At 42.0% G+C, this 26,169-nt stretch overlaps 1 protein-coding gene across 1 annotated transcript; it reads left to right on the top strand.

The window, feature by feature from the left end:
* Nucleotides 1–14,594: 14,594 nt before the first annotated feature.
* Nucleotides 14,595–25,874, top strand: DSCC1 (DNA replication and sister chromatid cohesion 1). Its single transcript, XM_009952770.2, has 9 exons — nt 14,595–14,764; nt 16,365–16,533; nt 18,945–19,079; nt 19,583–19,673; nt 20,915–21,053; nt 22,037–22,089; nt 23,257–23,411; nt 23,974–24,122; nt 24,913–25,874. Exons 1-9 carry the CDS (start codon nt 14,595–14,597, stop codon nt 25,019–25,021), a joined length of 1,170 nt encoding a protein of 389 aa, XP_009951072.2. The 3' UTR covers nt 25,022–25,874.
* The last annotated feature ends 295 nt before the right edge of the window (nt 25,875–26,169 follow it).

The following is a 26,169-nucleotide window of genomic DNA, read 5'->3' as shown; positions in this document are numbered from 1 at the left end:
CCTTTGGTATAGTCATTTTAGTGAGCACCTTCGCAGGTCTCAAAGAGCACTGGAGATCCATGGATGCCAAAGGAAGAAAAAGAATCTGCTCTCATTTCACCCATGGAATGGGCCAGGGAGAGAGGACACCTTAGGACTGTAAGCATTTGGAAGACATACATTTAATGTGAACACTTGCAAACATGCTCTCATTCCACTCATATGCAAACATACAGGGTACAGATTCACAGCACTGGAAACAAAAGGGGAATTGAAACAGCCATCTCATCTGACCTTATCTTTAGGACAAAGAATTTACACAGTAATTTTTATCAAGCACTTTATCACATGACTGAAGGAAAGACAATTTCAAGATAAAGTTATTGAACATTGCAGACCATTTCTGGGTAAGCCCTCAGCTCCATCACCTGCGTTTGGCTGGTTCACCACTGCTAAAAGGGGAAACACCGCACTTCTCAGCTCCAGTGGCACAAGCTGCAATGTCTTACGCTAGTTTTCCCACTTTTAGGACCTCTGCTTGCTGCAATTCAATTCACCAAACAGGCAGAAGAGTACCAGAAAGTGGAGAGTTTCTTCTGGGCTAGTGAGCAGAGCTCTGCAGATGGCTGTAGGGTCCAACAAACGCCAGAGCTGGCACAGAGGTGGAGTGGGCCTGGGCAGCTGGGAGCAGAAACAAAAGAGGGGGAAGAGGGAGAGGAAAAAGGGAAGAAGCTGTCTTTGGGCTGTGACAAGCTAGCAGCTTGACTCAGGGTGCTTGAGGAACTGCAGCCTGAAATGCATATCTTTCCTTGCATGTTCTTGCAGCTTGGAAAATGCAGGCCAGTGCCATTTCCTGTACTGAATTATTTAATGATTATACACAGCCATGTTTGCCTTTGCGCACTGATATCCCGTTTGTAATTTGTTTCACGTGTTCACACTGAAATTTCTTACAGTTACAACTTGCCTAAGAGGAGGGAATTAGGTATCAGTCACCCCAAAGCTGCTGTCACCCAAAAATGGTTAATTAACATAAACCCAAAGGGTCCCATTTCAGCCAAGAGCCAGTAATGAGCTACATAAAATAGCCTAGTTAGATGTTTGTATCCTGTTTTTAATGTACAAACTACTATGTAGACATAAGGTCTAGCAAAAGATTAAGCTGTCTTGACCCTCTCAGGGGAGACTGGCTACCAGGACAAAGACACTCCTCTAAGAGGTGGGACAGCATGTGCAGAGTCTGAAATCCTGACAGCAAAGTACTCTGAAGGAACCTCTGGGAAGCAGACTGATTTCTTTTTTATAGATATAGGGTCAATTTTAGGAGGTGGTATCTATTTCAGATATGAATACATACTTGCATTGTACCTTAGCACAGCTGGAGTTAAGTGAGACGAAGGTAGCTAGCTAACCGTAAGGCATTCCTCAGCCAAGAGCATGACAGATCTTTCAGCTGGAGCCTGGGACACTAAAACTCATCCTCCAAAACATCAAGAAAGTAAGAAGAGCCCCGTAAGTCTGGTGGAGAGTTGGTACCACAGGCATGAGGGGAAGCTCAAGTGTCCTTCCTGTGACTTTTGATGACGCTGGAGGCTCTCTGGCATGCAGTAAGGTATTAGGTTACGTATTTCAACGCCCAAGGTCACGATGCTCTGTGGAACTTCATGCACGAACAGGGATGTTGTATTAGAGTACTGGTTTTAGAAAACATTTTAGTAATTTGTATAAACTTTCTTATCTCACTGAGTAAATGCTCAAGTGGTGAAACACTAAATGTTTACGCAATGAAATAAGAATATTGCTTTACACTGCTTTAAAGAATACTGCATCTGTGGCCTCCATTTTGACTTGATAAATTAATCTGAGATTTGATAAATTAGTTCTTTAGTCTCACTAATTAATTTTCCACAAGCTTATTTTAGCATGAGACATTCATTTGTAAAAATTACCAATATTCATGTGCATACTTCTTATTTCCCTTACAGCATTGTTCCTGAGTCCCATATAAGGTTGCTTGTCTTTCCATTGCTGGCATGACTAGAAAGCTTTTTAAACAGGAAAATGACAAATGATTAAGGCATTGATCACCTCATGCAAAAGATGGTGAAGCACTTTAGGGAGAAAATGGATTAGCAGGTGAGCTGTTCGATGGGTTAAAGGTTTTGTTTCTCCTAACATCTTTTGTGTAAGAGCCAGCATCATGTAAACATCAGATTTAGAAATACTTGGTCCCTCTCTTACTGAGGAAGACAAATTCAAAATAGTTTTTTGGCTTTTAAGTTGGTTCTTTCTTGCAACACTCACGGAAAATGAGTGTGGGGGTTTTTCCTATATTCCCATGCTTATTTGCAAAGAGAGCTCCCTTGTCTTTGTGTTTCAACTGGTTCACTTCCTTAGCACTAGGGCAACCAGAGGAACTACCAGGTATTGTCCAGTCTCTCCTCCTCTTTTCAGGCTACATACAATGGTGTTTCCCATTCTTGGCAGTGCACTGATTGCATTCATTGCTGCTCATTTGCTGCTCTATGTTGGAACAATTTAAGTTGTCTGCTAGGAACCGGTCAGAAGAATCAGTGCTTGTGTGATTCAAAGGACTGAATGCATCTGGCCAAGCTAATTTTAGTCTTGTGATAAACCACAGGAAAAGTTAGTATGTTTTTAGAAAAAAAAAAATGGTATGTTTTAAACTTCTCTTTTTCTATTATAACAGGCAAGTTCCTGCAAAAGCAACCATGGTGAGATAACAGGAGGAATTTATCACAATCTGTCCAACATTTCAGCACTAGAGTGAGACTCACATCGGTTTAGATTCTTACATGTCATGCAGCACTGACCTGGTAATTGTTATTATAATGAGCTGAAGTACAGAGAAAAAGGCATTTTGATCCCAAGATATACAGACACAACCTGAAACAGGCTTTCTAAGTCTGTGCTGGATCAGCTTTTCCATTTTATATTAAATGTTCAAACACTCACTGGTCCAGGCAGAGATAGCAAGATTCCTGTGTAGACTGATGGCTAAAGCATGACCAAGAGATGGGTACATGTTTTAGTGCTTGCTCCTGTGAACAGATAAATATTTTATGGAAACAAACGTCTTCAACAAGATAAAAGAATCAGAAATTCACATCAGACCAGTAGACTCAATAACTCAAGTTGACAGTACGCTCTGCTAAACCAGTATTTTGCACTACCCAATGCCAGTGATGCCATTTGTTCTATACACTCGAGTCCCTTTACTTATCTGTTATACCTGGAATATTTTCTAGTTCTTTTTATTTCATATATTCAGTAGTTTTGCAATAATTTCTAATTTTGAGCATCACATAAGTATATACCTGTCAAAAAGCACCTGTAAAACTGACTGAAACCTTAGTCTTTGAAGATTTCATACGTATTTCCAGTGGTTCTTTTTCAGGTTTGGTTTGGTTTCTCTTTATTTTATTCTGCATCTAACTGATAGCAATTATGAACTCATTCAGCCTGAGCTATGTCTATATATATGCTTAGCCTAGGTCGTAGTCCAGGACTCTTGTAGTATCCAGCTTAGTGCACGGGCTGGGAGGTGTGACTCAGCTGGGAAGTGTGACTAAGAAATGAAAAGGAACTGCTTTCTAAACCACATCTCAAGTGTGAAGACACCACCTACCAGCTAAGTGGTAAAAGCCAGCTCTTTAAGCTGTCCCCCAGCTATATCTGTGAAATGTGCTCTGATGTCTGGTTGCAAGATCAAAAGGGTTTGCTTGAACCACTGTCGCTTGAACTGACGGTTTGACTCTGCACTGTGACCAGCCCCGAACACCCAGGCACTTTTTTTCCCTCCTCCTTCAGGAGGCAACACGTAAGAGCTGAGATTCAGTCTAAGATGCTGTTCCTCACTAGTCCTTTGCTACCTAGTCCTGCTTCTCAGCCCCAGTTTCTGTTGACTGTTCCTCTTTCCACGCTACCCATGACGGAGCACACTACCTTAGGCGGTCTGGCTCTTCCACGCCCTGGAGAAAGCCCCACAGCCAGAGTTTGGGGTAGGTGGTGGGTGCAAGCATGCAGGGCGCACGTATCTGTGGATATGTGGTTCTGGTGACAGGAACAGATGCAAATGGTTTGACAGGATGCCAAGCAGCTGCTGCCATGAGATAGAGAATCATACTCCTCTATGACTGATGAAGCTTTTAATAAAGAAAAACAGCCTTTGTCAAAGAGTGCTCTGCAAAGCAGAGGTTTCAGCGTCCTCTCCATCCTTACCCACATCACGTCCTGTCGTTAGATGAGGCTGTGCGGCACACAGAGACATCCTGTGGTTGAGGAACACCTGCCAGCGAAGCTGCTCCTCCAGGCTGACAGGCCTCGGCGGGGCACAGCCGGCAGGCACGGCACATTGCAATTGTGCCCTCAGTGCTGCGAGGCGTCAGAAACGCTACAAACCGACGGCATCACTCAGCTCCACTGGGATAACCCCCACCAGCAGCCATTCTGGCTCACCTCACTCTACATAATAAACTCTTTCCAGTAGATATGTGTTTAATCACGCTGCCACCCTGTGGTCCTTTCAAGAATTTAAGTATGAAAATGCCTACTAGAGAATTGTTGTGAATTGAAGCTCAACAAAAGCAAAAAGACTGTTAAATTAAGCTAATGTGAGAGAATAATCTTTATACAATATGATCTTTGCACAGGATTACAAACACAAACGTACTTGACTCCATCATCATTAACTTCCCTCCACAATGAACACCAAAATAACTACCCAATCTGGTCAAAATGAAAAATTAAAAGTCAGTAAAATACTAGATAGGTCAATATTCTCTGTTATGAAAGCACCTTGAAGGGAGGTGTTTGTTTGGGTCCTCCTGGGTTCCCAAAATATTTGTGGATCTCTTAGAGTGCTGAAACAATGAGATAAACTCAGTACAACACGCTTATAAATCAGATACTGCGTTGCACTGAGGTATATCAAAATGATCAGATGACCAGTCCCTTTACTGAACTTGTTAAGAAATACTAGTCATTTAGCTTAAATAAGTAACTTTTAAATGGAATGAACCTCTCAGAGACAATCGCTGAACATTGGGATGCAGGGGTCCTAGTGTAATACTGTGTGGTTTGGTACCTGGTTTGTTTAGCATTACTTACTTAGCATGAGTAGCTAGATTGGCTGAAGCCTTAGGCCACCAGCTGTGAACTTTCACCTAGATATGCTGAACTTTTACCTAGTTAAGCAAAAGAGGGGCTCCAGAGCCAGCGCAAACCAGAGGATAAGGAGGTTACAACCGTCAGCAGAAGCTGCAACTTGACAAGATAACGGCCTGCCTGGAGACACTGAAAGACTCCAATAAGGTGCTTTCTAACACCTTCTGATCCCAGACCAGAAATCACTGTTGGAACAAAAGACACACGAAAGACACGTGAAAAGCGTGTGAGGGGCAGGGGCATAGATTGTAAGGGTATAATTGCCCAAGGGATTTCTTTGTTCAGAACCTAGGGTTCGAATGGCAGGGTTAATGCCAGACACCTGGATGGTGCAAAGTACCTTAACAAACCAAAGAGGAGGTATTTTTGGCGCTATAGAGAGCCAGAATTCTTTATGGAGAAAGAGTTTTGCTGCAGCTCTGCATCAGGGAAACTGGGCGCCAAAGGAACTGGTGGAAGGAGGCACCAACAGACATAACTGGGATGAAGCAGAAACATAGCAAGGTTTTCTCATGAGAACAAATTCAGGTCTCTTGAATTACAGAACCTGGTAACAATATCGCCAAGTGCTGAACTGTAGTGTGAACGCTGTCCTGTTCTCAAAATGTCAGCAGAAAAAAAGCTTCAGAAAATCAGTCTTTAGTTGTTGTGTCCAGGAAGAAAACTTCACCAAGGCATGTTCCCCCAGGGAAGAGGGAGGATGAAAAGGTACAGGAAAGAGCTGTGAAGAGAAAAGGAATGGGGAGAATAGAGTCTCACTAAGAACAGAAGTGGGACTTGAGCTGAAGAAAAGAGAGGGGAGAATGAAGGGAAGGAGCTGGAAGGAAGACAGCAGTAATAGAGCCAGGCTGAGGCAGGAGATGGAAGGAATAAATCGTCTTTGTGACATCCCTCAGAGCTTTTCCCTTCTGTATTACAGTGTTTTCACTGTGGGATGCTGCCTGCCTCCACAGCAACCAGCAGAGAGACGAGACCTTTCCTCCCTGGCTGCACTAACTCCTCTTTTTGGAGAGAAGCCTTCCCAGTTGTCACTCTTAAAGAGGTCAGTATGGAAAACTGGCCTGGAAGCATCTCAGGAGACCCACTTACTGCATGTCCTCACCGTGGAACAGGACCAGCTACACCTGTGCTTCTCCTGTAACCCAGTTGGGTAGACCCCAGCGCCCACTTCGCCAGGAATGGAACTTGCATAGCATTTGTAATTGAAGGTTCCCACATTTCTTATTTGCTGATGTTTCTCTCATTCAAATTGTTAAATTTGGGGGGGAAGCTCATTTAGCTCTCCAAAGAGGGCTTGAAGTGCAGTATCTCCCTCAAGCCTCACACCGCATCTCTTCTGAAGCCGTTCATGATGAGAACAGCCTCATCATCCACTTACCCAACAATTTCCCAGGGAAAGGCAATTCTATTAGGTAAGGTCCGTGCCAAAACTGATGACCCAGTCTCCAGCACCTGGATGGGAGCAGACGAGAGGACAAGGATCTCTCCTAACTGTACAGGCAATGAATTTATTTTCTGACTCAAGAGTAATTGGAGATCTGAGAGGCCAAAACATCCAATGAATGGAAAGTTACTGCTGTTGTCCTGGTTATAGCTTACACATGATGTCAAATTGTTCAGCATCTCAAGACCCAGATATCCCTTGTGCTATACTCACTACTAATCATTACTCACAGAGTTGTAAGAAAAAAATTCCAGCTACTCATTGACACAGTGATTACAATGGAAAAATCTTTGGCCTCATGACAAGCTCTAGTATTTGCAGCAGGAGAAAAAAAAGATACAGATGGTTAGGATCTTCTGAGAAAAATATAAAATATATAATAGATATGGGAACATTCACGCTCCAGGCATAGGCCCCAATAATACCTGATGAGGGAGGTAGATGGAAATCCTCAGAACAAAGTGTTTCTTGCAGAGATGTCTGCAGAGTTTTTTTCCACTGTCATGTCAGGCAGATGGTTGGGAGACAAAAATGTCATGGGACTAGAAGGACTCCTAGGTATACCGGGGAGCAGGATGAGAAGGGGACAGCCTGCTCATCTAACATTTCAGCACCAGGAGGAAAGTTGAGAATGACAAAATTGAGAGAACTGGTAATTCTTTGAAGACTCCAGCCTGAGATCTCATTGTTTAACATGAATGTGGGTGAGACTAGAAGGCCCTATAAGTAGGAACAAGAGAAACAACTAGAATTTAACAGAATCAGATATTTGTTCTGCCAACATTGGGGATTTTGGACAGAATTCTTACGATATACTTATCTGTATTGTTCGAATTTTTCCCTGTGTAAGGCTTCTGCTCCTTTTGTCACAGGAGCTTTTTCTATACTGGCTTCTTCATGGTCCTCATTCGAGTTTTCATCCTGCTATTTTTCACTGGTGTTTTCCAGCACCACTCTACTCCTCTGTTGTATACCCTTCACAAATAGAATATTTGATGCATCTTCCTTTTTTTTTCCCTAATATTTTGCATAATACAGCTTTGGCTTTCACATTAATTAATCTACATATTTATTTATTTTATATTCATACAGATATTATAGGTAGGTGCTTTGCTGGGATATACTTGTAACACTTAGCCCTAGCAATGCCTCAAAAAATAACAGATTAATGGCAAAAAAACTTTCTGAGGTAACTACTACACAGATACTAACTAATCAAGAAGTATGATGATATGATAACTTACCAGATGTCACATACTGATGCTTAGTACGTCTCTATTAATGAGTGTCCAGACTGAGCCTTGAAATTAGACACAAAACACTCTACAAAGTATTTTAAAAAACCCCACATTTAATTCCATTTATCTACAGACATTTATCTCCTAGATACTAGGAGATAACACTGTTTATTATTATATTAAATATTAAGTTTATTATTATGTTAAAATAATTTTAGCAGCAGGTGTATTATGTGATCAAATTTCAGGGCCTGTAGTAAAGAACTGCTGTTAGTTTTGCCAAGTAGCAAAATCAGATGAGTCTGAACTACAGTTTTTGCTGTGGTAGAAGCACTCTGGAAATCTATCCAGAAAAATGTAGATGGAGCAAAAAGACTTTCGTGGTGTACTCATGCATTAAATGACATGCACGCCTAAATCTAAAAGGTCCCTATAATTAATATAGTCTTGAAAAAAATGTCCTGCTCTTCCATGCCAAGGTTAACAGAAATCATAGCCCCTTCCCACCTACTGCACGAGCATTTACACTGTGAGGACATGCTCTGTAGCTAAGAATGTCCTGGCTGACTGGCTGAGGCTGGGTCGAGAAGCTACAAATGTAGGCTGGGTACCAGCTGGTTCAGGTTTACCCCACCTTATCATGAATGACACGAGCGTGGCATGACATCATCCTCTGGCTTTGTTTGCAGTGACATGTGCTGTCCTTGCAGAGAAATGACATAACAGCTAAACAGGAATCTAAGCACTAGTCTCATCAGCATTGGGCGTCTGGGCACAGTCTGTACTGTGAAATTCTCAGTTATTTCCTAAATGTGTTGGTTTTTGAGACCTGGCTAGTTTGGCATATGCTCTCCAGCTTTGTTCTTGAGTGTTTCTTCTCCACTGTTTCCAGCACAGAACCAATTTTATGTCACCAAGATACTCCAAGCTATTGTATAGTTTACACAAATATCTAGGTTTGGTTACAACTGTTTATTTTCTCCTAATTTGAATATAACTGTTTTAGATCTCCCTCTTGGCCTAATAAGAGTGACAAGACAGCACTTACGTGAGGTAGCAATGAGCTATCTGGTTATTCTACTAATTGGCTGAAATTTTTCTTTGTTTGAGTCTTGGACTTGTTATCTCCTGCTTTGCGGTGCTTTAATGCCTGACATCATCAGGTATGACAGTTGCACTGGGACATGATAATACAAATTAATCAACATCTGGAACACAGAATATGCAAGCCACTGCTTTGCTATTTTAGCTATTCATTTAAAAAAAAAAGTAAAAAAAATTAAAAACACATCTTACTCAATAACCAACTCCAATGGAGAACAGAAGAGTGTGTGCTCTGGTAATTTAGGGGGTCTGAGTTTATTTAGGGTCCTGAGCTATGACTCAAACCTGAACACTGGTCCTGCTTAACCAACCTGATCTCCTTCTAATACCAGGTGACCTGCCTAGTCGATGAGGGAAAGGCTGTGGATATCATCAACCTGGACTTCAGTAAAGCTTTGACACTGTCTCCCACAACATTCTCCTAGAGAAGCTGGCGGCTCATGGCCTAGACAGGTTTACTCTGCGCTGGGTAAAAAACTGGCTGCACGGCCAAGCACAGAGTTGTGGGGAATGGAGTTCAATCCAGGGGGCAGCCGGTCACAAGCGGTGTTCCCCAGGGCTCAGTTTTGGGGCTGGTCTTGTTTAATGTCTTTATTGATGATCTGGATGGGGGGACTGAGTGCTCCCTCAGTGAGTTTGCAGATGACACTAAATTGGGTGGGAGCGTTGATCTGCTCGAGGGTAGGAAGGCTCTGCAGAGGGATCTGGACAGGCTGGATCGATGGGCTGAGGCCAGTGCTATGAGGTTCAACAAGGCCAAGTGCCGGGTCCTGCACTTGAGTCACCAACAACCCCATGCAGCGCTACAGGCTTGGGGGTGAGTGGCTGGAAAGGTACCCAGCAGAAAAGGACCTGGGGGTGCTGGTTGACAGTTGGGTTAACATGAGCCAGCAGTGTGCCCAGGTGGCCAAGAAGGCCAACAGCATCCTGGCCTGTATCAGAAACAGTGTGGCCAGCAGGAGCAGGGAGGTGATCGTGCCCCTGTACTCGGCACTGGTGAGGCCGCACCTCAGATATTGTGTGTGGTGTTGGGCCCCTCACTGGAAGAAGGACATTGAGGTGCTGGAGCGTGTCCAGAGAAGGGCCATGAAGCTGGTGAGGGGTCTGGAGAACAGGTCTGATGAGGAGCGGCTGAGGGACCTGGGGTTGTTTAGCCTGGAGAAGAGGAGGCTGAGGGGAGACCTTATGGCTCTCTACAACTACCTGAAAGGAGGTTGCAGTGAGGTGGGGGTCAGTCTCTTCTTCTAGGTAACAAGCAGTAGGACGAGGGGAAATGGCCTCAAGTTGCACCAGAGGAGGTTTAGATTGGACATTAGGAAAAATTTCTGTATTGAAAGAGTGGTCAAACATTGGAACAGGCTGCCCAGGGAAGTGGTGGAGTCACCATCCCTGGAGGTGTTCAAAAACCATGTAGGTGTAGTGCTTCAGGACATGGTTTAGTGGGCATGGTGGTGTTGGATTGACAGTTGGACTTGATGATCTTTGAGGTCTTTTCCAACCTAATGATTCTGGGATTCTGTTCTATGATTGTGATTAACAGAGACAAGCACATCAAACCTTTATGGATTTGTCTAACTCTTTTGTGGATCGCACTCATTTTGACTACGATCACATATCACAAGTTCCACAATGAGTTGGATAGAAAGGTCTTTTTTTCTGTTATCTATAACTTACTTTCTGTTCATTTCAGTGGTATTCCCCAGTTCTGACATTTGAGACAGACTAGGAAATCATCATTCAAGATATGTGTGCACCACGGCATCATTATATTTTCTGCCTCTTTTTTTCTCTTTCTTGTTTTCCTAGGAAGGAAATGTAGCATGTTCATTGTAGACAGTTATTCTCCCAGTGTCTCACAGGAGTCTGTGACATGCTGAAATGGCATTCAGAGCTCTTGTGCTCTAACTCCAGTCCCACCTACAGGTCCAGCTGCCACAGTCAGCTTCGGTGTTGAAGCACAATGGGCACGCCCACTGACAGGTATTTCTAGACAATGAGAAACTGTCATTTAATGGGTGAATATGTAACACACATGCTACTTTTGAATATTGCAGGTGGCGTTTCAGCTGAAAAAATAAATTCTTGAACTAAGTTTTGTGAGGCATTAATCAGACTGAGCCTCTCTTGTGGAACAATCTCCGAGAATTGTAACTGTGAATTCTGTAATTATCACCAGGCTGATAATGTGTTACGGTATTCAACTTTGGCGCTGTGCCAGTTTTTCCAGTGCTGGCTTTATTATCTTTTTGTTTTCACAGCTATCTATGTTGTGCTTTGAAGGACATTCAGAAGTTTCCAGTGTGTACATCCTTCTTTAACATTTAAACACCCCATTTCACGTAGCCCAGTTTTCTCACTACATTTTGCTGTAGAACTCCCAGCACTTGAACTGAAATCACACCTGAGAAGTCATCCTCCTAAAGTGCTGCCTAGAGCCTGATGCCGGTAATGTGCACTGTTATAACATTATGTTATGTTATCTCACAGTTCATTGTTTTATGTTTTAGTTGTGGAGCTTTGGAGTTATTCGAACTTCCTTTCTTTGATTTGTCACAGCTGCCCTTCATTTATTTTGCTGTTCACATCCTTGATGTTTGAGTCCTGGGAAACATTATACAGGGCCAGGAACATCAAAGGCAAGACTATAATAATCTTCAACAATCCATTTTCTGCTTTACCAACTTCACTCAACGTTAGTCAACCAGATTCTGTTAACACTAATTTCCATTAACATTAGTCAATTGAAAGACTACACCAAAGCTTATCTTGCTTGAGACTTGACTTCATTCCTGCCTCCCCTCCCCAGCCCAGCTAAGGATGCAGATCGTTTAGCAGTCCAGTCCAATTCTCCCTTATACCGAGACCTGTCAAAAGAAGTGTACCTCTCAGCTGTACACTCAACAGCAGTCACTTAATGTGCTCCTTGGTGGACTGATTTCAGCTGGTGATCAGTTAAATTGGAATGGAATAATTGCTTCCTCAACTCTTTTTTCCATTCTGCTACAGGAGAGTTTCACCCCTGCTTGTACCATGATGTTACATGCTCCTGAAGCCTGACAGTTTCAGCCAACCCTACTAGCTCAAAGTTAAAAATGGTACTCATTTATGCTACAGCAACTCCAGAGCAAATAAATAATCTCACAGTATCAATATAAAGTAATTTCAGGATCCTACCAAGCTCCCTTACCATTTCGTTATAAATTGACAGCAACATGGATAGTTCAGCATCTCATTTTCTATGCAATCCAAATTCATTAAATGATTCATCTGTGTTTCAAGACACTAACTTCGTGAGTTCCTACACAAACCAGTTTTTGTCAGTTAGGTCACTGCTCTAAAGCATTCTCAGTGAAAACAGAAGCATAATACAAGTTGTTTCCTGAGAAACGAGGCATGTTTCCTATAGATTTATGTCCATGTTTTTGCTGATAGGCCAGTTGGCTTCTGCCTTTCAGAATGGATTAGAGCTGCTTTCCCCTAAGTAGGGGCTCCAATATATCGTCCAGATGTTGATTTTCACAAAACTTCTAGGAACTTTACCTGCCAAATTTGCCTGAACTTGAATAGCAATTTCCAGTAAGTGAGGGTCAGGCAGAAAAAGATGGCAGGCAGCACAAGCATATACTTTTCAGCTCCTTAGGACACGAGATAAAAAGCATCTACAATCAGAACTACTAGGATAAACAAAACTAGTTGGAAAAAATAATACCTAGGGTAAATATTTGGCTCAGTCTCAAATGTCCTGACCACAGATCAGTGCCAACTCCTGAATAACATTCAGTGATTTTCTTCCCATTGGGTTTCTGTTACGTAGCAGAGCTCTTAAGGTACAAACTCCATGAATTCATACATTGAATTAAGTTCCTTGGCTATATCAGAATTTTTTTTTTTATTATTCCACAGAAGGAAAAGGAAAAAGGAGAAGCAGGCATGCAAGGTCATTGGGAAATTGTACAAATTAAGGTATAAATTAAACCCAGCATAATTAAGCTGCTATTTAAACAGTTAGTAAACGTGTGAGCATTTACTTGGCAGAACAGCAATTTTCACACTTGGAGGTCTGCAGGAGCAGATTTACATTAAAGCGAAATGTAACAGTCTCAGATAAGGCTGTACACATGTCAGTCTGCACCTACACAGTAGTAGAAACCAACCAAAGTCATAGTGTCTCAGTTTGCCTGGGTACACAATGACTGTATGTCCACCTTCCAATAACTGAAATACAACATGAAAACACCACAAATGGTTGAGTCTTTGAACAAGCCACTGCACATGTGATAGAGGTAACTGCCTCATTACTTCAGTCTAAGTTTTCTCCAAGGCCAATTGCCTCCCTGGCACCACTCAGGCAAAGGACCTTCTGAAGGCAGAAGACGCCTGATTGAGTCACATATAACAACAGTTACTCTCTGCTGGGCTGGGTACCGACCCAAGCCAGCATGTCCCACCGTTGCCTGCTTCTGGTTCCAACACGAATGTCTGGGTCATTTGGTGCAGGCTTATACCGAGCACAGAGGGACTCTGCAAGCAGATACACACAACTTAGGAACACAAAGTAATTATTTGCTAGCTAATGTACACAGCAGACAGCTAGGACTTGCACGCTAGTAGGCCGACTGTTAATGTGCCCCGTAGCAAGAGCATTTGGGGAGCCGGCCATCCTGGACGAGGCAGGGAAGAGGCACCCTGTGCTGCTTCTTGCAGAGGACTGACTCCCAGTGGCGCTGAGACGCTGTCTTCTGAGACTCTGCTGTTGTTTTTTTCTTATGGTGTAAGGATGTCCATAGACTTCCTAGCTGTGGACTGTTTCCATTACAGTAATAGCTCTTGCCTGCTGTTTTTACTCACCTCTGTCATGGCTTTAGCTCAAGCCTGCCTTCACAGCGATGCAGGTCAGGCCAGGGCGCAAAGCCCAGCTGGGCCCTGAGTCACGGTGAGATGAACCCCTCTGCGGGGCCTGTGCAGTCCCTGTCCCAAGGGACCATGTGGTGACGAGCCAGCAGACACTTGCCTTCGGTCAGACTATCCCCACAGCTGTCGTGACAGGAGAAGGGGAGGGTGGCGCTGGTGGGTGCCCACCGGCAGCTGCCTCTCCCCATGCCTTCCCACCCACATCCAGGCCCTGTAACGGCGGCCTCCCTCTCTCCACCGTGCTGCCCTGCTCTGGTGTCAAGGAAATACCTAGAGGGTGCCGCCTCAGAGCTGAGCTGGGACTCCCATATTGGGAGCTTTTTGTTGTATTTCATAGATTTATTTAGGGCATTTTGTGGATTTTTATGTCATTTTATTGGCAGAGAGGGAGATTTTATTGCAGCCCGGCCTGGCTCTAGCGCAGCCGGACAGAAATCGGGAGGCTTGTCCCGGATCACACCCGGCGCTGCAGCAGCAACCCTGCGGGCTGGGCCGGGCCGGGCCTCGGCGGGCGGGAACCGGCTGCCGCTGCCGAGACCGGTTCCCCTCGGTGGAACCCCGAGCTGTTGCCGCCCGCCCTCCCCGCCGACTACGGCCGGGCGCGTTGCAGTGAACCAGAGAATCAACCCAGCCCCGGTCTCCCGCCTCCCCGCCGCGACCGGCACCGCCTCAGTAGGGGCGGGGGCTGGTGCGGCGCGGTTTTTCGCGGCGGGGTCGAGCTGGCGGAGGCCATGCGGAGCCGCGCGGAGGTAGACGCTACGTTACAAACGGCCAAACTGAACCCGGCGGAGCTGCTGCCGGCCGTACACTGCCTCAGCTTCGGGCCGCAGGCCGGTACCGGCGAGTGCTGCCTGCTGCAGCTGGAGCCGGGCCTCTGTGCCGAGCTGGAGGCGGGACGCAGGTACGGGCGGGGTTGGGCGCCCCCTGGAGGGCGGGGAGGGTGTCGCCGCTTGGGGCCCGGTGACCCGAATGGCGACCGGAGGTAGGCTCGAAGGATAGGGTTAGGCCAGCCCCGCGGCGGGAAAGCTGGAGTTTTCCACCCTTTACAGTTCGCCCCGCTGTACTTACGCTGTAAGTGTTGTGTGGGTTAAAAAACAAGGAAAAAAAGGTGGGGCGGGGGATGGTTGATGTGTTGGTACAGTGGGAGTCGGTGACAAGGACCGAAAGGTTCCTGTTCCCAGACTATCCAAGCTGGTCAGAGTCGCAAATTTATTATTGAAGTTTCCCACTGCTGTAGGCTGTTGTATTGGTGACTGTTCTTTGTTTGCTTGTTTGTTTCGTGCATATGGAAAAATTGCTTCTCGTGACACTTCTAGCCAAACTCGAGGAGTGTTCTTGCCAGGCATATAAAGATAGATGCCTAAAAATTTGTGTTTGGGAAAGGAGATTATGTCTTTAAAAGAATCCCTCTGGCTTCTGAGATTTTCTTATTGAAACTCTTTGAGGTTGGGTGGATGGCAGGGTGCCTACAAGTTAGACAAACAGGACAGCGAAGGACATACAGGCATTTGGTAGGATGCTTACCTGATACCTAACTGGACCAAGAGCAGACTCTAGATAAAGTTTTTCATACCATTTTAAAATTTCTTCCTTGCTGCAATGCCAGTGACATAATAAAAATGTTTAAAATGATACAATATTAGAACTCCCTCCAAAGAAAATCGTCCTCAGAGATGTATAACTCTTTTCGTACTTGGTGTAGTATTGGTAAGTGTCATGGGTTAGAGGCCTGAGGGCCACTTGGGGCACCGCTGAGCTTTGTTCACACATGCAGGCGTTTGGAAGCAAGATAAGCAGTTTGATGGATTTGAATGTGAGCACGGTAGTGTAGCCTGAGAGGAACTGAATGTTCCCCTGTTGTGGTCCTGCTTTGGTATTTATCACATCCTCACTAAGAATCTCTCTTTAATCAAGTATGTGAGCTGAAGAGGGGGGATTTGCATTGATTCTTTTGTACTGAAATGCTCTAGAAGATGGTTTCCTGCTTGGAATTATTGCAAGAAAATGTGCATGTTTTTGAGAGGGAATTATCTGAAGGATGCTGCACAACTGACACAATTTCTGTTTGCTTTCTTGCTTCACAATGGGCCAGTTTCAGTCTTCATTAAAGAATAATTCTAGTTGTAATCTCATTTCTAAGATTAGTGAACTAGTTCAGGCTTTAAGCATCACCTAATCAGTGTTTTAGGGGGGGTTGTGTGAAAAGGCAGGTGAGGACATTCAACTGCAATCTGCAGGAAAAACCTTGAATACTTGTCTTTCAGAGTGGGAAAACTCAAAAAGGTGAGCAAAACCCATAGTGTTAAAACGTTTTAGATTAATTGAGTATTACATCTTTATATTTTGGTATACTGTGAGTGTTGCTACCAAATAGAACTGCAATTTATAACTTCTTTACCAATCTATAAATGTGAAAAAGTATCAGACAACTTTAATAGGTGTTGATCCTGAAACAGAGGTAAAAGAATACATCTTTATTTTTGTGCTGGTTTTTTTTCCAGCCTAGTAATCCGCGGTGAAAAGGATGAACAAGCAGTGTTGTGCAGCAAAGATAAAACTTACGACATGAAAATAGCAGATACCTCAAATATGCTGCTGTTTATTCCTGGTTGCAAAACCCCAGAACAGCTGAAGGCAGATCAAGCGTCTTGTAATATTATTCATTCACAGGTATGTCTTTCTGGGTTCTTGTTTGTTTGCTTTAATTCTCTACTTTCTTATTCTCTATAATTTCTTGTGTTTTATCCAAGATGCATAAGTGAAACCCAGCTGGGATTCAGTTGCCTAAACATAGGCTTCTAATGCCATTTTAGATGCTTTGTGGTATTGGTCTAGCTGTGAGCTGCCACTGCAGAAGGACGTGAGTCTCCTGTAGGTTCTTTGTATATTGAACAGCCCCAGGAGGGTGTCTTTAAAAATATGCTTTATATGGAGGGGGAACGCTATATCTTAGGGTGTCCAAAATGGCTCTAGGGCCTTTCTTTAGGCAACTGAACTTTGTCCATAATGTATGATAATTATTGTTTCTAAGAAGTTAAAACTTTGGTTTATTTTCAGAGGATAGTAATTACTTGTGGTAGGTATTAAAAGTTTTCAAAGAAAATCTAAATTTCTCAGTGTTAGCAGCTATTTTTAAAATAAGCTGGCTGCAAATTGATTCTTAGGAGTGCTTTCCCCAAAAGGCAGATTATACCATGTCATGCCTGAATATTATTTTTTAAATACAGAAATACATTCAAAGGCGACTCTTTTGACTAGCGTCTGGAAAGATTTGATGGAGTGAATGATTTGAGAGTTCTCGGTTTAAGGAATTGGTTGTTGTCTGCTCTTCTGAAGCATAGTTAATAAAATTCTACTAAAAATATTTAGGCAAATATTATTACTAGGTCATTATTTGCTGTAATGGATATAATTACATCATTGAGGAGTAATCCTGGATGTCCTTAGATGAACATAATAATCAAAGCAACATCATTTCTTCTGTGAAGTGAGCAGTTCAGTTAATAGAAAAAGTTAAATCAAACTAAAGTAGGTTAATGAGGAAGTAATATTCTTCCGTATTCTTTTTTTGTTGTTTAATGATCTCACTAATCCTCTGAAGTCACACGTGTCAACATAATATAAATGTGATTTGCTTAGGAATTATTTTTAGAGTTTTATTTCTAGGAGCTTTCTTAATGTTTTCAAAAATGTTACGTGGTGTATTGACACTGCAAATCGTGAAACGCAGCAAAATATACTGTGTTTATTCAGTATTTTGGGGCTTCACTGCCCTTTTCCTGCAGTCTCGGTGCTGCTCTTTGTACCACTTGCAAGGCTAATGCTCACGGCCAAAGCATCTGCCATTTTACTTGCCTTATACAGATCGGCTCCAGTTATGAGCTTTGGATTATAAATTAGAATTATGTTCTTTTCTATGCAGAGTACCTTCTTGTTCATTACCAAATTGCTCAGAAAAGAATTTGTCAGGAAAAAAAAATATAACACTTGGGTAAATATTTGGCATGGAGGGGAAAAAAAAACTTAGCAGTTTGTCACGTAGTTAGTATTTACCTGAATTTTCTGCCAAGGAAGCTATGGAATAGCTAGATTAAAACCTGAGAGCTTCCTCTCTGTTAGAATTTGGATAGGACTTGTACATATAGGTGGTTTGCTTATAGCTGATATAAGAGGAACATTATTTTAAAGTTTTGGGATGATCTTTAAAAAAAAAAAAGTCCAGTAAAGCATTTAGGGTATTTTAAAGTACTATCTGGAGGGTTTTTCGTGGAGAGTTTTGTACAAGGGGCTCGTCGTTGGGTCAGGACTCACGAACCTGGAGCCTATTCTGCCTCTGTTGTTCCCACTTCCGTTGGTTTGGTAAACAGCAGAAACAACGCTGAAAGGCCCCCGATACTCTGTCCTCTTCAAAGAATCTTCTAGGAAGTCCAAGCTGTGCCCCATGAAACACCTCAGGATTACTCTGGAGGTAAAGTTTTATTAGATTAGTGTTGTTGAATCGATTGCACCTGAGCTGCCTGTTGCACCCTTTAGATTTGTGTGTGAATCAGAGTAAGGAACAGAGATGTCTGGCTGGTTGTGTGCAACTGTAGCTTACTGACTCGTTAATGTCTGTTTCACTTGAGCTTAGTGATGTGGTGATTCATTACTGTGTAAAAAGACCATGAAGTAGATACTAAGCATGGGACATAGGGAAGGTGGAAACAGGATAATACAGGAGGAGGTTTATGGCAGTAATATAACTTAGTATTAAGAGGAAAATAAATGTTGATGAGGACTTTGCAGGAAGATATCCCGTGGTGATATTCTGTCATTTGCATGTGGAGACGAGTTGTTCCCTTGTCATATGCACTAGGGACATATTTTTATCAACCAACAGTGAGTTCTTATTTTACATTGCCTGCGGTATTTTTTTTTTTTTTTATTGAAAACATTACCGTGATTGTTTCATCGTTAAAGTCATTACCCTATTAATAAATTCTTCTCAGTGATGAGATTAACACTTTCCGCTGATAATTTTTGGTAAGCTTCTTTGAATCCAAATGGTAGATCAAAATGGTAGTCACTGTTTTTTCTTGCAGATTGCTGGTTTCTCCAATAACTATTGGGAATTAAGGAGACGTCGACCGAAATTGAAGAAACTGAGGAAGCTTTTAATGGAAGATCCATATGAAGGGCCAGATAGTCAGAAAGATCAGACTTTGACATTTTCGAAGGTAAATCAACTACGTAAATTACTTTCTTGAATTGGTAATGGGCAAATTAAAGTGAAGGTACATTCTTAACTAGAAAAATACCTTTGCTTCCATGTTTTCACAGTGCTGCTTTGAGTTGCTTTTTTAAGCCTACTATTCTAAACAAGTTGATAATTATTAGCACATTCACTTTTCATTCTTGCTGTGATACTTTACTTACGGTGCTTATTTGGGCTAGTTTGACATTCTGGGACTACAGACTGTATATTCTTATGCATGACACAAAGACTTCCCTGTACTTAGACTGGTTTTTATATTGAAAAACCCTTTGAGAAAACTCTGTAAGTTTCAGAAGAAGTTTCAAAGAGTGTAGTAAACCTTAGAAAATACAGAGTCTGGGGGGAAAAAAAAATCTTCTCAGTCTTTCTTTCATTATATCTATAAGGCATTTAGCATGCTTGCCGAAGCATAGGAAGGGTAAGGATAACCAGTTTTATTTTCTTCTTTTTTTTCCCTTGTTGCAGTATACAACAGAAGATCTGTTAAGTCTGATTCAAGCGAGTGAAGAAGAAATATTGCACCAATTGCAGGTTATAGATGCCTGCAAAATTGAAGGTATTTATCTCTAAAGAACAGTATTGTCTATGAGGAAATAACCCTGGTGATTTTTTTTTTTTCCTAAAATATCTGTGTCTCCTTTTTCTAAGGCCCGTTCCACATCCTTGTCTTTCAAGGTGCAAGTTACTTCAAAGTACTAAGATCTGCTTCCATATTTCCTATATCCTTTGCTGCTGTGAAGCTGATCAAAAGGATAAAACTGAGCAGGCATTGACCAGTCTGGCTCCTCCCAGGGTAATTCCTTCTTTGCTTCCACATTGGCATCAGAGTATCCCATCCATAACATAAATATTTTTGGGCTGGTTACCCTCTTCATGGATGAGTGGGTACTGCTTCTCATCCGGGTGAGGCAGGGCTGGTACAAGTGCCGCACCTTGGGACAGGTCCTGCTCACAACCAAGCCCAAACCCTCACCCGGATGCCAGGCGACAGCAGTCCTAGAGTCAGAGAGTAACACAGGGCAGAACTGAGCTCTGGAGGTTATCGGGTCCAAAGCCCTGCTTTAGAACAGGGCCAGCTTGGAGCTGGCTGCTCAGGGCTTGGGCTGCTTGAGTTCTCAGCATTTCCAAGGATGGAGATTGCACAACCTCTGTCCGGGTTGTTCCAATGTTTGACTATCCTCAAGGGGAAAAAAATTCTCGTAATACCCAGCTGGGGTTTCCCATGTTGCAACTTGTGCTTGTTGCTTCCTGTCTCACTGCTGAGCACCACTGGGAAGACTTCTGCTCCGTCTTCTCTATCCCGTCCCATAAGGTAGGCGAGGAGAGTCTCAGAGGTGACTTTCCTTGTAGTGTACAGCCGCACAGCACCGTTGTACCGGATATGTGCTTTGTCACATCTGGATTTTCTGTGTGCTTGGCTGGACCTGAACTGCCACTTTGCAGGGCCAGTGCAGCCAGTTCTGTTCATGCAGTTCTGTGTCTGAATTAGTTATTAGTTTTTCCAGATCTGATTCATCTTGGGATGGGATTTGTAGTGTCTTTGAATCTGTGGCAGTTAATCTACATAAACAGTTACGAACAATTGAGATGATTTAATTTCTTTCTCCTTTATATTTGCTCTTACTATTCTGTTCTTTTTCTCACTTTTAATCCTGAACAGGACAGAATGCTGTTGCTGTTCTTTGTAAAGGTGTGACCTAAATATCCAGACTCCTGTAATATATCCTCAAGGGAACAGAATTAAGGTGTTAATGTTTTCCTTCTAACACTGTTTTGTGGGGTTTTTTTGTTCGGCAGGATATTGGAGAATTCTAGAATTTGACTATGAGATGAAACTCTTGAATCACGTGACTCAGCTAATAGACTCAGAGTCCTGGTCTTTAAGTAAGGTTCCTTTACGTACCTGCCTTGAGGAACTTGGATCTTTAGAGCCCACGTAAGTACTTTTAGTACTTAAAGTTGTCTACAATCATTATTAACTATCACTAACTACAATAGTTATTAATTATTATTAGAATTATAATCTTATAACTCTAGATTGCTGTTACCATGGTGTTAATGATATGTTTTCTTTAGCCCCAAAATATACAAGGGCATTAATAGTTCAGACAGGCAGGCTATTAAACTGATTTTAGTGTCTATTGGTAATATTACCATTGATTCAATAGTAGAAACATTGCTACTGAATGGTAAATGATGAAGTAGCAGTCCTTAAGCCGTAAATCACTGACCATCTTGAAATACTTGTTCTGAAGCTGTAGGTAGCCAAAAATGTTTAGTTTACCTCTTGCATAATGTCTGAGATAGTGGTATGTTTTCTGGTGTAACACTGAATTCAGAGTGTAAGAGTTGAGTTCATTGTGCTGCCCCTTGCGGCCATGAAATAAGTCAAGATTACTGTTCAAGCAAAGTCTTTAAGTTTACAGTAAGTAGCATTTTCCATTTATTTGGCTTTTTGCTCAAAAAAGAAATCTCGCTTTAATATTAGTGTATGCAGTTAGGCTGTAATTTTGTGCCAGAGTTGTAGAAAAATGCCTACTATTCAGTAAGGGATAATTAACTGCCAGATTTGCTACTTGTGTCACTTCTCATCAGAAAGAAGTGACATTGTAGGAGTCTCTTTCTTATTCTCCGTACACCTTCTAGTCTTTGCTAGTTGCAACTAGGAAGTGGAAGACATTTTTGGGGGTGACATGCTCAATTAACTCCCATCCGTCCCGTTTGTTGCCTCTTGTCCTCTTTTAACTTACTTCTAAGTTTTTATCAAGTTGTTCATTTCAGCCATGAGGATGTGTCCTGTCCTCCATTCAGCTTGAGTTTACTTTACCTGTCCCTTCATCGTCTTGCTAACTGTTTCTGTAATGTCCTAATGAACAGTTTTAAAACTTTTTTTTTTTTTTTTTTTTTTTTTTTTCCCAGAGAGATGATAGAACATATTCTTTTAAGCTATGGAAGGAAATACACTGATGATGGTAAGTTTGGGAAAGCGTGCCTATTTTAATTTTGCATAAAGGAAATAGTTATTCATGAGTAAATGCAGATTTTGTGAGGATGGCCCAAACGAATGAATTTGCTAAGATGCTGGTAAAAGGAGGGAGCAAACAGCGAGCTAAAGATCAGTAAAATTGTTAGAGAAAGTTTCATAGGAAAAAGGACTATTGAACAGTACAAGGCACTAGGGAAAAGTCAGGAACTATCAGAGGTAGCTGATTTATTAGGTGTCTACAAGCCATAATTTTGTGACTAAATTTGTAAAATTTAGATGGAATCTCTCTTTAGATACTCTAGGAGGTCTCAGATATCGTGTGTTTAAGCAATTAATTGTACCATTGTGAATAGTCAATGGCATGTAGATATGCCTGAATTCAGCTTGCCTGAAGTAGGCATCTGCCTTTGGTGTCTTGAACTGCACCACAAGATCTCACATATACACATAATATTTTGGTGCCTGAACCTCAGTCTGAACTCTTTCCCACAGTGGCTTTCATCTCACCTTTGGCCGAAGTGGGAGCTGCACTCAGCCTTAAAGGGCATAGGAAAGTAGTTGGAGTGACACAGATTGTCGTCTTGGTATACTTAGGCTGGTTGCACAAGGAACCAGATTGAGTTGCAGGAAGTCCAGACGGCTGGAAAAGTGGAAGGAAGTGTTTATACCTGACATTGTGCGGAGAATTTTAGTCCAAGGCAGTGAGAATTAAAAGAAAATCTTCCTATTCACTTAATCATTTCATATTGTAAGGATGATTAAGGAAGTGAAAGTTTTGCTTAATTATTCAACCACAGACAGCAAACACTTTAATACAAGCCGTTCAGAAATAGGAGTGAAAGCTGTAGGAAAATCAGTGTTATTGCGGACAGGGGAAAAGAAAATGTTGGGCAGGGATCAGTTGATATGAATTCATGCTGTAGCTTGGACGGTGTGGCGCACACATAATATTCTGCTTAATTTATTCTTGAGAAGGACAAGATAACATCATTTATCCAAAGTAACACCAGGTCAGGTTACTCCCTGAGGAAAAGAAAAATCAGGATAGTTGGTTTGTGGAAGACTGTAGAACAGAATGGAAACACAAGGCTCTTCTCTGTTCTTTTATCAGAAAGCAAGAACCCAAGATACATTGTTTTTTGTTTCTCAACAGGGGAGGTTTACTTTGAAATGCGTGAAGATAAAATATGTAGAGCTATAGCGCAAATGCTTTTGCAAAATGCAGTTAAATTCAATCTGTCGGAGTTTCAAGAAGTCTGGCAACAAAGTGTCCCTGAAGGGATGACAACAAGGCTTGATCAGCTTAAGGTAAAAACGTAATGAAGTGTGGATTCTTTCGTGAGTGGGCTGTTAGCCGACTTGTCACAGGTAGATTTTATCGATTACTGGAGATTGTGTTATTTCTGTCACCTTTCAAGTTAAAGTACTTAGGACATCCTCTGTGAGCATCAGTAGTCTGGAATCATGACAGTTCGGGTTTCTGTAAGTCTGGCGTGTTTCACCGTTTGAAGAAAAGTTGCAGCTGTACAGTTAACGCTTGTAACTAGAACAGAAGCTGAAGCTGTTGTTGAGCAGACTGTAGTGACAGCTGGTAGAGTCACAAGGACTATGAAAATCCTTCTGCTCGAAGGATGAAGGACGTAGAGAGATGTTGGGACTTAATGGATTTCCCCCTCCCTTCTTGTCATCAAGCAAATGACACAAACTGCCTGTAAACCAGCGCCTTTGTGATGCGCTTTCACCTCGCCTCTAGCAGTGCAGTTTTAGAAGGCTTTGGAGGTGCAAAGGACAACTTGTATGGATTATTGCCAGAAAGGAGGAGGATTGTTTTGTCTTTACTTAACATTTTCTCTCTGATGCTGATCTACAGGGCTTGGCTCTTGTGGATAAAAGCTTAAGACCAGAGACCATCTTTCTGCTAAAAGTAGAAGACTTGCCTGAAGACAACCAGGAAAGATTCAACAGCTTATTCAGCATACGGGGAAAGTGGACAGAAGAGGATATTACCCCTTATATACAGTAAGGATGTACTTCTTTTTATTAAAATACAATTAGCGTTGTATTCTCCCCTTTTTTGCATAGCTGACTTCTTGTCAGCCATGATTGCCTCAAATACTGTACTTTCCATTTTAAATTAATACAAATTCTGTATGAATAGAACTGGGAGCTGTAGCTACATTCATTGGATTTAAACTTGTGTAAAAAGCTGATCCTACTAAATTTGAATGGGCAATAACTCTGACTGAGGCAGACTTAACTCAAAGGATAAACCTCCTGACATTTATAATCAGTCTCTGTACTTGGAACCCAAGAACTACAGAGCAGTAGTGCTTCTTGTGCTGAATCCTTTGTTCTCTTGGTGGTTAACATGTGCACGACAGCGCTGTCTGGAATGCCCAGCCAGGACCCACGTGAGCAGATACAGATGGTAACCCAGAAGTAACTCTGTCAAACCTTTACAAGTGGCTCTAAATTTACTGTAGTGTAATTATGTAGCTCAAAGCTAACTGTTTTGCTAGATGGAAAACCCATTTGAGAACAGTAATTATAAAAACCAACCAGCCCCTCTAAAACCCAAAATTCTTGTTTCTGAAGTAAATAGCGTAGTTTTGCCTGTTGCTTAAATGTCAAGCCAAGTTCTAAACTTGAGGTAATTTAGAGCATTAGGTGACAGTTACAGTAGTATTTTGGGGTTTTTTTCTCACAAGACCCTAATCCAGTTTATTGCTATATTTACAAGTATTTCAGGGATTCATTTTGTACGAGAATATCTCTAATGCCGATGTTATCTGCTCTGTTTCCTCTATAGAGACTTATGTGCAGAGAAGCAGACAGTTGGTGCTCTTCTGACAAAATATGCTCGCTCCTCAATGCAGAATGGTGTTAAAGTTTATAATTCTAGAAGACCCATCTCATAACAAGTACTGGTTTACGAACTGGCAAAACTGAATGGAGTAACAGTGAACGTTGCTTGTTGCTGCCTTCTGGGGAAAGGGGTTGTTTTCTTGAGTTTAAGCAGCTGAGCTTCTTGAACGAGTTCTGTTTTCTGCTCAGCTATGTAGAATGTGAGGGCACTTGCCTCTTCTGAGAAACTCTAGCATCAGTAGCCCAGGGCTGCCTTCCTTTGCCCGCCTTCTTTTTCCTTTCTCTCAGCAGTTATGCCATGAGTCAAGGTACTCTGCAAATACACTTTAGCTGTTTATCCATAAACTGAAGTCTAACATGAAAAATTAAAACCTCCTTGATAATAATTAAATTAATTGAATTGATTTCAACTGCAAAATGCTTGCCCATTAGTGAGCATTCTTAAAGTTTAAGATACCGTTGTGGTGTTGACATTTTGAATACTGCAGACTTTGACAAGCTCATCAACAAATTATTCCCGAGACCACAGCAGGCTTAATTTTGGAGGGTGGTTCTTTTTGTGGTCATGTCTGTGAATAACATTGGCACAAGCTCTTGACACTTCAACACTTGGCAGAATTGCCTTGTAAATATTTCTAAAAACCAAATTGCAATCGAGTGTGAAGATATGAGAGAATAGTTGGACGTGGTGTCATGAACTTCCTGTAAACTGCCAGTAGAATGTAGCTGAGGTAAAATTAATGCGTTACAGAAGACTACCTTTGGTTTTTAAAGAGAACTTACGGAACTTTGTCATACAATTATTTTTTTAAAAAAACTTAGTTACGGCAAATAACTTCACATAGAAATCGTGCCTTGAAAACTTAGGGTGGAATATTATTCTCTGTAGAGCAATGAAATAAGATTTTTTTTTTTTTTAAATGATCTTGTCATAAAGTGGAGTGCCTGAAATGGAAATTTTGTCATCATTAAAAAGGATTGTTTGCATGTCAGTGAACCAGAGTTTAATACCAGACATTTTTCAGATTATTTTTGTTAACTTAACAATTGTAGGGGTTTTTTTTATACAAAAAGCATTTGCTGTCTCAAACTCAGATGTAAAGTATGAAAAACCTTGGAACTGCTACTGTGCCAAATGTAGGGTGAGCAGGGAGAGGAACGAAAGTGTAAATCAAGTGTAACTCTTAAGGTGGATGTGTGC

This window comes from Leptosomus discolor, chromosome 5, assembly GCF_034619465.1.
Source record: "Leptosomus discolor isolate bLepDis1 chromosome 5, bLepDis1.hap2, whole genome shotgun sequence".
Lineage (NCBI taxonomy): Eukaryota > Metazoa > Chordata > Aves > Leptosomiformes > Leptosomidae > Leptosomus > Leptosomus discolor.
This window is presented reverse-complemented; position numbering and strand designations above follow the sequence as displayed.